At 43.1% G+C, this 13842-nt stretch overlaps 1 protein-coding gene across 1 annotated transcript in view; it reads left to right on the top strand.

Moving 5' to 3' along the window:
• The first annotated feature begins 7 nt into the window (after nucleotides 1-7).
• Nucleotides 8-13842, top strand: part of UNKL (unk like zinc finger) — a 57743-nt gene continuing 43908 nt past the window's right edge. The window contains 2 exon segments of the mRNA XM_083153103.1: nucleotides 8-1198; nucleotides 12453-12629. Coding sequence (XP_083009229.1) covers nucleotides 1179-1198; nucleotides 12453-12629 — 197 coding nt within the window. The 5' untranslated portion in view covers nucleotides 8-1178.

Genomic DNA, 13842 nt, shown 5'->3' with positions numbered 1-13842 from the left:
TGCCACCAGCTGCCTGCATCCCCCCCCCATTGCCTTCCAATCTGATGCCCAAATTCCATCGCTGGAAGCGTCAGGTCTCCCGCAAGTCGTCATGTTCATAGCACTGGCCCAGCAGCCCCGCTCCTGCAACAGCTGCCTGGTGCTGTCATGTCATGGGGGTGGGGGGTAGATGCTGTGTGTGTGTGTGTGTGTGTGTGTGTGTGTGTGTGTTATGGTTATCTATCTATCTCTCTATCTATCTATCTATCTGCAGTGAATTAAAGTGCAGGCAAACACTTTCTGATTCTCTGTGGTTTACAATATGTTACCATATGGACATATTACTAAACGGAAACAACACCTCTATAGTATACTTGACATTGGTCTCTGCATTGGATTTGATATGTCTTGTTGACATACATGATGTCGACCCTGCCAAAAACGGCTTTAGACGTTTTCAGCCTAATGCTGTGTCAACATTTGAATTATGTTGACTTAACATTCAACACTCCGGTGTCGGTTTTATGAACGTGGACTAACTCAGACTGCATACCCCTTACTTATTTCTGACTGGGTGACTGCTGTTTAAAATAACCCATATGCTGTCTCCTTTGGTTTGCCTTTTATTCTGTATATTTAAGTCTTCTTGACGGGAGAGATGTAATTGGTACCACTCTTGTTTAGAACTGGAGTTAAATTACTAACTTATTTACAAAGTCTCTGCATCCAGTGCAGTCACTTTGAAAGGAGATTCTTTATACCTCTTTCACCCAAAGGGGCATATGTAATAGCGTCCTAATTCACCAGAGCTGTTTCTAAAGCAGCAATCCTCTGCACCGCTAGTAAACTTGGACACCATTACATATGCCTCCAAGCCTCTGACCTGTATTCAATAATGCAGGTTGGAGCCATTATTCAGTATGATAGGGGTATTGATACTCAGATCTACACTTCATACAGCAATTCGACATAGTACAAATACATATGTATATATGTTTTTTTAACCCAGGTATCTTAAGGAATTTCGGACCGAGCAGTGCCCGCTGTTTTTGCAGCACAAATGTACTCAGCATAGACCTTTTACCTGTTTTCACTGGCATTTCTTAAATCAACGTCGTCGCAGACCCATCAGAAGACGAGATGGGACATTCAACTATAGCCCAGATGTTTATTGTACAAAATACGATGAAACCACAGGAATGTGTCCAGATGGAGATGAGTAAGTTTACTTTTACTTGACCCCCCCCCCCTTCCTTCTTTTATTGCTTGTTTGTTTCTGTTCCTCCAACTTTAACCCTTTGAGTGCCAATGTTGCTGTGAGAGATGTGCAAAATATCTGCCAAAAATGCCAGTCCTGCTCCCATCAACTGGTCTACCCATCAACTGGTCTACCCATCAACTGGTCTACCCAGTGGGTAGATTTACTGAAGTATCTAACAGAGAAGTGAATGTGTTGCCCATAGCAACCACTCAGATTTGTCCCGGGTCACATGTCTGACAGACACTTCATCTGCAAGTTCAAAAACACCTCTCCCATCAATACAACACCTCCACATACCTGTCCAACATCATGTAACCCATTATTGAGCTTTTTAAGGAAAGTTTACCTGAACACTGACACATCTTATTTGGCCAAATTCTCCCATTCAAACTTTTACAAGTGCATGATTATTTATTGCAGGGATGGGGAACCTTCGGCCCTCCAGCTGTTGTTGAACTACACATCCCAGGATGCCCTGCTACAGTTTTGCTATTTGGCCATGCTCAAACTGTTGCAGGGCTTGCTGTAGTTCAACAACAGCTGGAGGGCCGAAGGTTCCCTATCCCTGATTTATTGGGAGGGGTTCACAAAAAACATTTTTACCTTTTTATATAAAGATTTTCCTTACCTTTTCATCTACCTGGAAGTTGCAACCAAAAAACCCAGACAGCATTATGGTGAAGGAATTGCTAAACTTGGGTTATTATCGTAGAGTGTCGATTGACAAAATGTTGACATAGAAAATGTCAACACAAAGAAAACCTGAGCATGTTGACCCACAGTAATGCAGGGTACACACCAGAATGACAAGGGCCCAATCCCATCAATCTAGATCCAATCCCGACCGATTGGATGTAGATTGTAGGTAGATTGTGCCCTTTTTTGCCTGTTCTGGTCCGATCCTGATCCGATGCGTGGCCCCGCGGGTCGGTCGTTATTCAGATCCCATCTACAGCAGGTAGGATCTGAAAACGACCATACACCCGTGTGCGGGTCGCGATCGGATCGGAACCTGCTCACGGTGCACATCGTGAACGGGTCATGCACTCCGCGTGATTGTGAGCGGGTCGGACGACATCGTGAACGGGTCGCCCTGGTGTGTGCCGGGCATTAGTGTAATGCGTACCCTCGCATGGCTTGTTTTACTCGCCAAGCAGTGGGCCAGGTGCCTAGCTACCCTGCTGCTACACTTGGCACACTTTCCTGTTCACAATTGGATGTTACAGTATGAAAAAGTCCAACAAATGTTGTGAAAATCTCATGTCGGAATTTTGCTTGTCAGCCTTTTGTCAATATCAACCTTGTGCATAACTTTTTAATATCAACCTATTGACTGACTTATACATTGTCTACCTATCATCTAGATCCTATGTAGATTCAAGTTCTGTTGTAGATTTTGCCATGGTGACCACGTGCTTGGCGCATATGTCTTTGTAAAATAAATCTTGATCAGGATTTTGTGTCTGCAATTAAATTAATTGCAACCTTAGTTTTGTGTTTGTCGTGCCACAATTAAAGAGAGAAAACATGTCAACACTATAATTACTGCCTAAAATTTGGATGTATTTGTTTTACTTTCTAGCGGAAAGGAAATAACAAGATTATTTTAGATTTTGAGTGAGTAATTCTGGAATAATCCTAAAAATATTTTTTGGATGTTACAAGAGCCGGGTGTACTGTAGTGTAGTACTGTAGTGTTCAACACTTGGTAGCATTCCAGAATGACTCTATTCACTCAAATGTTGGCGGGTGCTACAGTGTTTCTATCCGTTCACATGAAAAGATGTTCCTTTATTTAAATGGATGCAGCACCGCTTGTGTGATTGCTTGTATTTTTATCTAAAAGTCAGGTGATACCGTACGGTCTTGTAGAGAGACTGTCATTTTTGGTAACCTAATCGTTACAGCTAATAAGCATCCTGCAGGGCTTGTTTACTTTTGAGTGCTGACTGTGGCGTGTTCACCGTGGACAAACTCCAGCGAATGGCAGCTGTCGTACTGATCATTGATCATCTGTCACTGATGCCGTTGACCGATCTCAATGCTTGGAAAAGTTCAACGTGTATAAATGGTTGATTGCACAAAAAAACTAACTGTATAAGCTTTGGCACATTCATAAGTTATGTTATGGCATTGGTAACGCTGGGGCAGATGTATTAAGCCCTAACGGAGATAAACGGAATGGTGATAAATGTCAAGCCAATCAGCTCCTAACTGCAATTTTTCAAACAGCCTGTAATATGACAGGAGCTGTTTGACTGGATGTTTATCACTCTTTATCCCCCTCGCGTTTATCTTTTTTTTCTTTTCTTTGTAAGGCATCTGCCCACTGCTACATATGATTTGGTTTCATTAGTCACCCATATAATTTGTATGCTTTGTCCAGGGCAACACTACACAGTAAGTAAGGTAACGAACTAGGTTTTTTTTCGTTTGTTTTTATTTGAAGAAACCTTTTCTCTATAATTTCTAATAAGTTTCTTTATCAATGCTAATTACGGTAGGCTTAAGTAATTCAGTCAAAACTGAACTGTAGTTTCTTCTCACGAGCTCCTAATACATTCCTAAATTGTTCTTTAGAAGGTTATTTATATGCTACATGCAGCAGCTGTGCTGTTTATAAATGGGCACTTCTGAAATATTTTAGCAGTTGGCTTCTGCGATTGCTTCATAGTTCTGGCATGAATGACTGATTTCACTATTTGTGTAGAACACGTTCTCTGTGAGAGATCCCTGCTTTGTTTGCAGTTACAGGACACGTACACACCCACTTGTGTACACCCCTCCCCAGCCATGCTTTTACGTGTTTGAAAATAAAGCCTTGAGGTAGGAAGTGATGCAGGCATAGGACACACGCCTCCCATTCACCAAGGCAGATAAGCCTTCTATGAGTCTGTCCTGCCACTTGCCTGCACTACTGTTTGCTAATCTACATCACAGAGAGATTCACTCAGTGGCACAGCATGTCACTATAACATATGTGTCTGTCTATAGATATGGTTATATCTCTGTTTGTGTGTGTGTGTAGCTGGTTACAGCAGAAGCAGTCCCAGTCCCTAGTAGAAAATGAACTGGGAAATGGTTGGGATGTGCAGTATGCGATCCTCAGATCCCAATGGGTTCCTCATGGACAGAATCCTGACACATACCAAGGTGGTGAGGGTAAGGCTGCGGTGGTGCAGGATTTTAGGGTTAAGGGGCACATGACCTAGTATGATATGGTGCAATGGGTAACAAATCATTATTAAAACAATACATTTTTTTATTTTTTTTATAGAATGTAATAAAACACTGTGACAAGGAATCCCATACACTCAGGGGTTAAAGTGAGGGGGAATGGGGTGGAACTAAGTTCCACCACCTCTAATGGTGAGGTGGGACATTTTTTACCTCCACATTGGCCCTGCACAGTAATTCTCACAGACAAGCATTCTAGTTTACATGGGGATGCTAAAAACCCTACCACTGGCCCTGTCTCTACCTAATGGGGGGGGGGGGGGGGGGGGATAATTAGGTGGCATAGAGAAATTAGTTCCCCTACCTCTGCATGGCCACTTTAAGCCCTGCATACACTGGATATAGAAGAGGTCTGGGTCTTTATTTTGTAGCAGGTAAAATGCTCGGCAAACAAGGTTACAGCATTGCAGGGTCTTCCACAGGTTTCACAGTCCGGGTACTCTCCAAAGCACCTAACGTAATATTACATTACTGGACTATCACCAGCTGCTTTTCAGCATTGGGAGCAATGACCTCCTGGTCTGGACACACCTATAACAGGAAGAAACAGGTGCTGCTAATCTGCCAAACCTTGATCACCTCAAATCACCCAAATGTATAAATATAGATTGTAAATTTGCGAGCAGGGCCCTTCTACCTCAAGTTGGTTTATTACTAGCTAGTTTGTTTTAGCACTGTTTCCAATTTCCAATAAATGTAGATACACATAATTGAAAACTTGCAGGGCACAAAGTGGGTATGTGTTCCCAGCATGTAATGTCTTAACAAATGGATGTAATGCGCCCCCCATCCCTGCTCGATGTTGCACTGTAATCCACAAAAAATTCCTAGTGTGCGCATGGCCAATAAAGTTGATTCTGATTGGCTCCCAACAAAATTAACCCTAGAATGTCTGTGTGTGCGTGTACATGTGGTAGGGAATATAGGGGCAGATGTATGATGTGTCGATATGGGGGAGAAGGGTATCAGTGCACGTTATGTGCACTGATACCGCTTCTCCCCCATGTATGATAGAGCCGGGATGCGCTAATGGACAGGGGCGCTATGCGCCCCTGTCCATATCGGCGCTGCTATCAAAATGATAGCAGGCCGAATGTATGCATCACACGAAGCCGGGTTTGGCTTCGCCAGCATCAGGCTGGCGAAGCCCTATCTAAACAGCAGGGACAGCGCTGTCCCTGCTGTTAGGTCTGGGCTGCGCTGGGGATCTCGCGTGAACAGCGAGATCCCGCACATTCCCAGTGCGGCCGGCCGGGGGACAGGAGATAGCGCATCAGTATTAACTGATGCGCTATCTCCAGAAAGGGACATCGCCGGAGGGGGGAGTTAACGCTCCCCCGCTTCGGCAGACAAGATGTTAATACATCTTGTCAATAGCGTGGCGAAGCAGGAAGTATCATAGCGGCGCTTATCGCGCCGCTATGATACATCTGCCCCAAAGATTGTAAACTCCACTGGGGCAGGGACTGAATGTTAAATTATTCTCTGTAAAGCGCTGCAGAATATTTGTGAGCTATTTAAATAACTGGTAATAAATATTTTGCCAAAATTTGAGAATTTCTCCCCCTGCCATTAGTTCTTGGTTCTTCACATGCCCCCAATGCATCTAAAAGCCTGCTGTCTTTCTTCTTTTATTTATGCATTTTTGTTAAATTACCAACGCTGAAGATTCTTGTGGAAATGTTCCTAATGTTTATTTTATGTTAGCCCCTAGTCCTGTCAGCAGAGATACACATGCAGTGAATGTTACAGGTTTCCCTACGGGTGGCCTGTCCAGATGTAAATGATTGTCTGTCTGCCACTGCATGAACTGCTGTCACAGTTTCGCTGCTGCTTATGAACTTCCCCAGTAATTGTCTCATAATATTTCCGCTCTCGTTTTGTTTATATTAGACAGAGTCCTTTGTTAAAGTAATGCTGGCAGTGCTGCCTCCTATTGGTTGTGCTTGGGTCACATGGTAATAATGTAGTGCTGTAATAAAGTGCCTGCTAGCTCGCAGGCTGTTCTGTATGCCGTATGTGATTTGCTCTAAGCATTTTATTGCATAATAACCATCCGGATTGTTTACAGGATACTTAGCTGCAGCAATAGGGCACTAAGAATGAGCTTTTAATGGTGCACGAGCATGGCAATCATTTATTTGTTGCATTATTACACACAACAGGTTAAGATCTGAACATGCTGCATATACAGTAAAGTAACGGCGTTTAATCTTTTGTGCGTGACTGTAGAAGTGTGACAGCTGCACTTTACTGGCATGAGTGATTGAGTTTTGTTATGAGGTATGAATGTTACCACTTGTTTTGCCCACTTCAAAGGGGCACTTGTCACATGGTATATGGTCATTAGTTTGACCCTATTAAGGTGGACATGCATTGGGTCGACATGGGTAATGTCGGAAAGGTCAACTGTGTTGTCTCTTCCATCTTTCAGATGCCACGGAACGCAGTCTTTACCAACAGTAAACAGTCCTCTGACTGTCTGCCAATGCTTCAGGGGTAAATGTAATAGCGGCGGCTTGTCCGGAGATGTGGGACTTTTGTGCAAATCTGCTCATTTTTTATTTAATTTTTTTCAAATGATTTTATTTAAAAGCAGCAATCCGTTACAATGAAAAATAAACCTGCTTTTTCCTGGTAAATGATTGCTGCTTTAAGAAATGGGTAGCCTTGTACAGGAGTACAAGTACTGACCATCTGCAACTCGGAGGCTATTACATTTAGCCCTATATCCGACTGAATTCATAGAATTGCTAGGTTACATTTACTAAGATGGGAGTTCTATTGAAGATGGGTTGTTGCCCATAGCAACCAATCAGATTCGACTTATTTATTTAGCACCTTCTAGAAGATAATAAATAGAATTTGGTTGCTATGGGCAACATCCTATCTTCAATAGAACTCCCATCTTAGTAAATTTACCTGTGTGAGTCTGTTTGATATTAAAACTAATGAGGATAACGTTGCAGTATAACATGGTGTAGTAATGGCAGGTTGTACCCTCTTTATCATTTATTTGTATAATAAGCTGTACCAGATCCCACACTACACCAGTAAGTACCGTCACCTGAAACACTTGGGTCCAGAAGTGTTTTGGACTATGTGCATATACATATACACCTCATATACGTTGGTATCGGTCGATGCATGAAAAGGTTGACATAAGGGCTCCCCCTTTTTTTTCCCCAGAGTTTACATCTTACAACTGGGTACCCGGCATTTTCACCCAGGTGATAAGAAAGGTTAAACTTGGGTCACCCTCTGTATAAAGTCCCGATCCTGGTTTAAGGCCTTATTCTGGTTAATTTGCTCAGACGCAAATTCTGAAGGGCGATGTTTTGTGCATGCAAGCAGCATTTCTGTGCATGTGTATACGCTGGGTGCGTGCAAACTTGGCAAGAAGTCTGGTCACGGAGTGCAAGCTCCCAGCATTGCGAGAGGGGTGTGGGGTGCTGGGCTGGGCCATTAGCATATGTGTATGTCCTGCATTACATGGGCGTTCCCATTAAAATGCTGGGCGTACATATGCTAATGCGGTTGTGACACACGTGGGGGGGGGGGGGGGGGGCTGCACCCAATTTTCCTGCATTTTTACACTCATACGTACGAGTGGTCTGGGCCACCCTTACATATGCATGCACCTTCGCCATCATTCGATGGTCGGCAACCATCCAAAGATGTGGAGGTTCCCACTGGCAAGCGAATGGGTGTTTAATGTAAAACATCCGTTCGCAAGCTTTGCAAATGAATTTGGTGTGTGACTGGGTGGTGTGGGCTAACCATTCGCAAGTTGGGGTTTGGGTGTGTGCACACATCTGAGCGAATGAACCAGAATAAGGCACTTAGTGTGAAAGTGCCAGAGCAGAGTTGGATCCCTGGTCCAACCCAGGTTAGCCATGTGAAAGGGATATTTGTAAATAAACCCCAAAAAGTTTGGGGTTTTGCTATACTCCTCCTGTCGATTGAGGGGGGGCAGCTTTGAGACAGCTGTTAAAAGCTCCTTTTGTAAGCTTACAGTATAGAACAGAGTTTCCCACACGTCACCATTACAGTTCAGCTTGACTGGTTTAAGCAAATTGACTAATTCAGCTTACTTAATCAAGGATAGCCTTAAGGTGTGTACACACAGGGGCGATATTGGCTGAAATCGCTGGAAATATGGTCGCTGTGAGACCATATTGCCAGTGATTTGGAGTGCTGCTGGCGATAAATCGCGCTCCCGTGTGCACTCCCTAATGGTCGCTGGTCGCAGGAGCATGCTCCTGCGACCAGCAACTTCCCCCGGCGCTGAGCAGGAGGTCAGCGGAGTTCAGCGGCAGAAGGATTCCCTTCTGCTGCTGCTCCCTCCTCCCTTCGCGTCCCTCCCTTCCTTCTCCGTGACAGCAGCAGACGCTGCTGCTGCTCCCTCCTCCGCATGATAGCAGCAACCAGACAATGCTGCTCCCCCCGCCCCGTGACAGTAGCAGTGTCTCCTTTTCATCGCTGATGAAAAGGAGACACTGAGCAATATGATTGCTGGCAATATATCGCTAGCAATCCTATTGCACCGTGTGTACCCAGCATTAAAACCTGGACTGTAATGGCAGAGTTTGGTAAACTGTGTGAAACTGCATTGCAAAACATCGCATACAATTTGCAATACACTGAGATGCATTCTAGTACAAAAAGTATGTGCAGCACAAACTTTTTTGAGCTGTGCCGATGGGATGTGCACGGGAGCGCGCATCTCCTCACACCCAGCAATTGTACCATGTATGGGCGCCTTTACTGCAAACACACTTGTTTACATAATCTTTAATATGGCATTTACTGGCATTGACCTTAGTGCAGTTATTGTTATGCGCCTATTTAATTTCAGAAAATGAAAAAAAACGAATTGCTCCCGAGCACATAGGGGAGAAAAAGAGTTTCCATTGCCAGATCATTTTACAAGCATAATGCTGATGTTATGAACACGTTAGTAAACAAGTGTTTCTAGCTGCAGACTCCAGCAATTAGGAGGCTTTTGCCTTTATAGCCCACAACCGTTTCTTGACTCTCCAGGAATAATTGATGTTCCTGTTTGTTGGAAGTATAGGTCTAGCTGGTTTAATTACGAACCTATGTAAACCATTCCCCAGCTGTTACAATTTAGTCTTTTGCATATTCACAAAGCACAAGAATAGAGCTAAGATTGCAGAGCTCAGATCCAATTGGCTCCGCGCATCGTCTGATGCTATGGAAACACAAACCGTGATCCATAATAAGCTATTACCAGCGCCTCTAGGAAGCATTCACCTTTTATTTTTACTTTCACAGGCTGCTAAGTTAAAGAAAGATGCTTGGCGGCCTGCCATCCGTCGGCAGATCTCTGTTGCTATGACAGCATTGATGTGCTGAGAATGAAATGCCGCGCTGGCTACACACTCACCTGTTTAAAGCCCATGCATTATGCAAACCACTTACACTTTGTCTATCTGCAAAATGTTGTTCTGTGTGTTTTTTTTTTTTGTTTTTTTTTAAATCTTTAATGCTTTTCATAAAGCATCTCTGAGACAGAAGCCTACCTAGTGTTCCTGGAAGTGGTTCCCCCTTTTATTGCAAGCAGTGGAATTAAATATTACATAGAGAGATGATTGAACAGGCGCTGCAAGAATTGGTTAGCACTTAGCAAGTTTTTGAGAACGAATGCGTTGTTACAGCGATCCTTTCTAATTCTCTCATTGCTGCGATAAGATACTGGTAAAGGAACATGGCTTTATGTTTCCTAGTAATGTCTCTTCCCCGCTGTTGACGGACTACAAGTTCATACATGTTTTGAGGCTTTTAATTTCACAGCAGCAGGTGAGCCACAGGTTACTAGTGACTGATTCATGGAGGGTACATGCTGCATTCATTCGTAACTAACACATTTTGGTATATTCATTGGGGTGAGCCTCTGACGGCGAGTTATACGCCGAGCAGTGCCGATAACTCACCGTCAGAGTATTCAATGGCATCCCCTTCACTCGCCGTTTCCACCTTGCTGGTTCTTTTCAGCGAGGTGGAAACGGCACGTGCTGCTGCCAAAACCGCGGTACTCACTGCAAAATGAAGCGGGCTCACTGCATTTGTGGGGAATCTCACCGCTCCGGCGTATCGGACCAAAACAAGTCATCCTTGCCGCACAAACCCACAGGTTGCCTGAAAAACATGAACTATTGGTAAATCTTGAGGACAGGTTTGGGCACCTCTGGTCTAGTGTGCGCACTCCATATCGATAACGATGCATGCTCTCGCATGTCGTTTATAATGATCAATGTCTGTTGAGCGCGCAGGTCAATTTGGCTATATAGCGGGTCCTGGTGATGTCACTAAAAATATCCTGTACCTATATTGTTCAATCTGTATGCACAATACCGGGACCCACAGCCAATTTTGTTCATTATATTGGCCGCGGCCCCTATCATCTAGGGTGTATGGGCCTTTAGGGTTTTGTTAAAACACACCTGTACAATCACACTTTCAATGTGATTTTACTCCCTCTTTCAAAGCATGTGGACTGAGATTCGATGCCTATTTCAGTCAGATCTCTTGCACTCAGCATGGGGCAGATGTAAGTGCCACATTGGCGAGGCAGCCTTGGCATACATATGTATACACGGTCAGATCCTACACACGGTCAGATCCTTGCATCAGCATAAGGTAGAACGTAGGCTACTGCAGCCAGATAGGAAGGCACCTCTAGATGTAGCATACGTATATGAACCTCTAGATGTGTCAGAATTAGGCCATTTGTCTTCTTAGCTGCAATATTTTATTGTGTAGGTTTTTGTTTTGTTTTTGAATCTCAAATGTGGAAGCATCAGATTTCTGATATCGCACTTGCCACTGGAATTGGTCCTTGGGTGATATATTATATATAAGAAGAAATAGAACTGTTGCTGCTTGTCTGCTTTTATCTAAACTGACCAATGATAACTTTTCCCCTTTAAAATGCTATAGGTATTTATTACCCCATTATACAGTCTTTCAGTGGAGTGACTGAGGTGGTCAGGCAATCAGCTATTGGTTGTGTGTGTGGGGGGTCATCTACGCTGCCAATGTAACTTTTTGTGTAAGTATTAAAAGGCAGCAATTCAGTAATGGTCTTTCAGATCCTACACCTGTTATATTTCATATGTACGTCTGCCTTTGAGATGGCTCTTTGCCAAGTGTCTCGCTGCTTGGGTTATGGGGCAGCAATTGAATATCAAAATTAGGATAATCTGACCCCAAATTCCCTCTATGTGGTGTGTGTTACTGAGTATATAAGGTCCACGTGTATGTGCATACCATATGGCAGCAGTAGAAATAACTGGGCAGAAGCACAAAAGCAATGGAGAGTGTTAGGTCTCCTGGAATTAATGGATTGTGTTTGTAACAGGATTATAGATGGGCCTTGAAAAAAGTCCTGGACTGTTCCATCTTCTCTAGAAATTAATCTATGGAGCTAGTAAACCATTGCCCTTTTAAACATCAAGCAATAACTTAATTATGGCATCCTGGGCTTCTTAATCCAACGCTCCGTAAATATACCACTATATGTTTTTCTGTGATTGTTATTGGGATCATTATTTGAGTAGTTTTGCTACATATACCATCTGTTATCCGTTATGGTTAAAGATGTATCATTTATTATAGAGGGGAAATTGCATATAACCGACGCTTTATTTCCTCATCCGGCATGGCTCCCAATGTTGTCATGGTTATTTCCGTGTGTCTCTTTAATTCTTATAAGGTCATAGGACTTTGCACAGAACACACCCATGGTATTTCAGTTGTTACTAAATGCTTGGTGGTACTGTTGAGACGGCATCCTTTTTGGTCAATGAAAAGATGTGTTTTTACAAGTTTGTTTTAAAAATGTTTTATATGTATTCTGTTTTTACGCGTTGTTGTTGTTGTTGTTAATGGTGGTTGTTGTTGTTGTTATGACACTTAGGTCTCCTCTTATTTTATCTCAATTTCCATCCAGTTGCCCATACTTGCATAGGACAACAGGCGACACAGAAAGAAAGTACCATCTCCGTTATTACAAGACCGGTACTTGTATTCATGAAACAGATGCCCGAGGGCATTGTGTGAAGAATGGACCCCATTGTGCCTTTGCCCATGGTCCACATGACCTTAGACCTCCTGTCTACGATATAAGGTAAGCGGGTACTCTGTGTCTGACATGGAACGAACCATATATCTATATATGTTTCTCTTAAAGCACAGGACAAAGCCAATAGTGAGGGTTGCAAACAGAAGCAATCCTCTTATTAATGATGATTTATTTTGCACATGTAACATACCAGATTAATAGTACAAGGGCCCAAACAGTCTGCGAGATGCAGAATGATTCTAGCGATGTATCCGCTAGATACAACATTGGAATCTGGATTTCATTTAAAAATAGTTGCTGCTTTAAATCTGTGGTTGTGTCACTGAAATCTCATTGCTGCTAGCATCTTACAGGCTGGTAGTTATTTGGGCCAAGTAGCCAATATACAAGCCTTGAACAGGAACCGTTTTCTTGTATACCTATCAGCACTTCCATAGTACATTATATAAAAACCTATTGCGGTTTGTTGCTGCGTTATCAGTCTTCAGTCTCACATGTCCTCCCTAATGCCAATAGCTACCGTCTGCTCATATGAGGCAGATTCTGCAGCATTCTAGTAGCTTAAAAAACAAGTTATTCATCCTATGTCCCGTGGAGAGTGGGAAGGAAATGTAACTGTCCAGCGGAGAGTTATATGGGCATGGCTGTCCTATCTGAACTGTATACGGAGCATATAGTGACGTCCAGGGCACCAAAGCCTGACTTTGGGGTTATTTCTACTCATCCTCCCAGGAGCAGATAGAATAGGCTTCAAGGTTCTTGTGCCCAGCGGCATAAACAATTGAATACGTTAAATAGTGTATTTAGAGTTGTCTCTGCGATAAAACATTTCAGTTCCCCGCTTTGCAAGCACAGAACATAGCTGTCAACCAGAATGAATAAAGGCAGGTATACGCTCAGAGGTATTGCTTATACAGTGCGCTCGAGCAACTGGCCAGATAAGCATTATCGCCATTCCTAGTGAGGGCGCTGTGTTTGCACGCAAAGCACCATTTTATTTTATTTCTAAGTTGAGATTAATGATATACAAGGGTGGTTCAAGAAGTAACGTAATAAGACGTCTCGTGTATAATATTCTGTATTTAATTCTAATTGAAATTGCTGCTCTGGACTGGGTTGGTCGCTATAACGAAATATAGATGATTACATGAGCGAGGTCTTGTTACCTTATTTATTTATTTACAGATTCTTATATAGCGCAGCAGATACTGTTGCGCTTTACAATAGTAGACAGTGATAAAACAAACTGGGTAACAAC

The sequence above is a fragment of the Crinia signifera genome, chromosome 7, assembly GCF_055691185.1.
Source record: "Crinia signifera chromosome 7, ASM5569118v1, whole genome shotgun sequence".
Classification (NCBI taxonomy): Eukaryota; Metazoa; Chordata; class Amphibia; order Anura; family Myobatrachidae; genus Crinia; species Crinia signifera.
The sequence above is the reverse complement of the archived record's forward strand: the minus strand, read 5'-3'. Positions and strand labels throughout refer to the sequence as shown.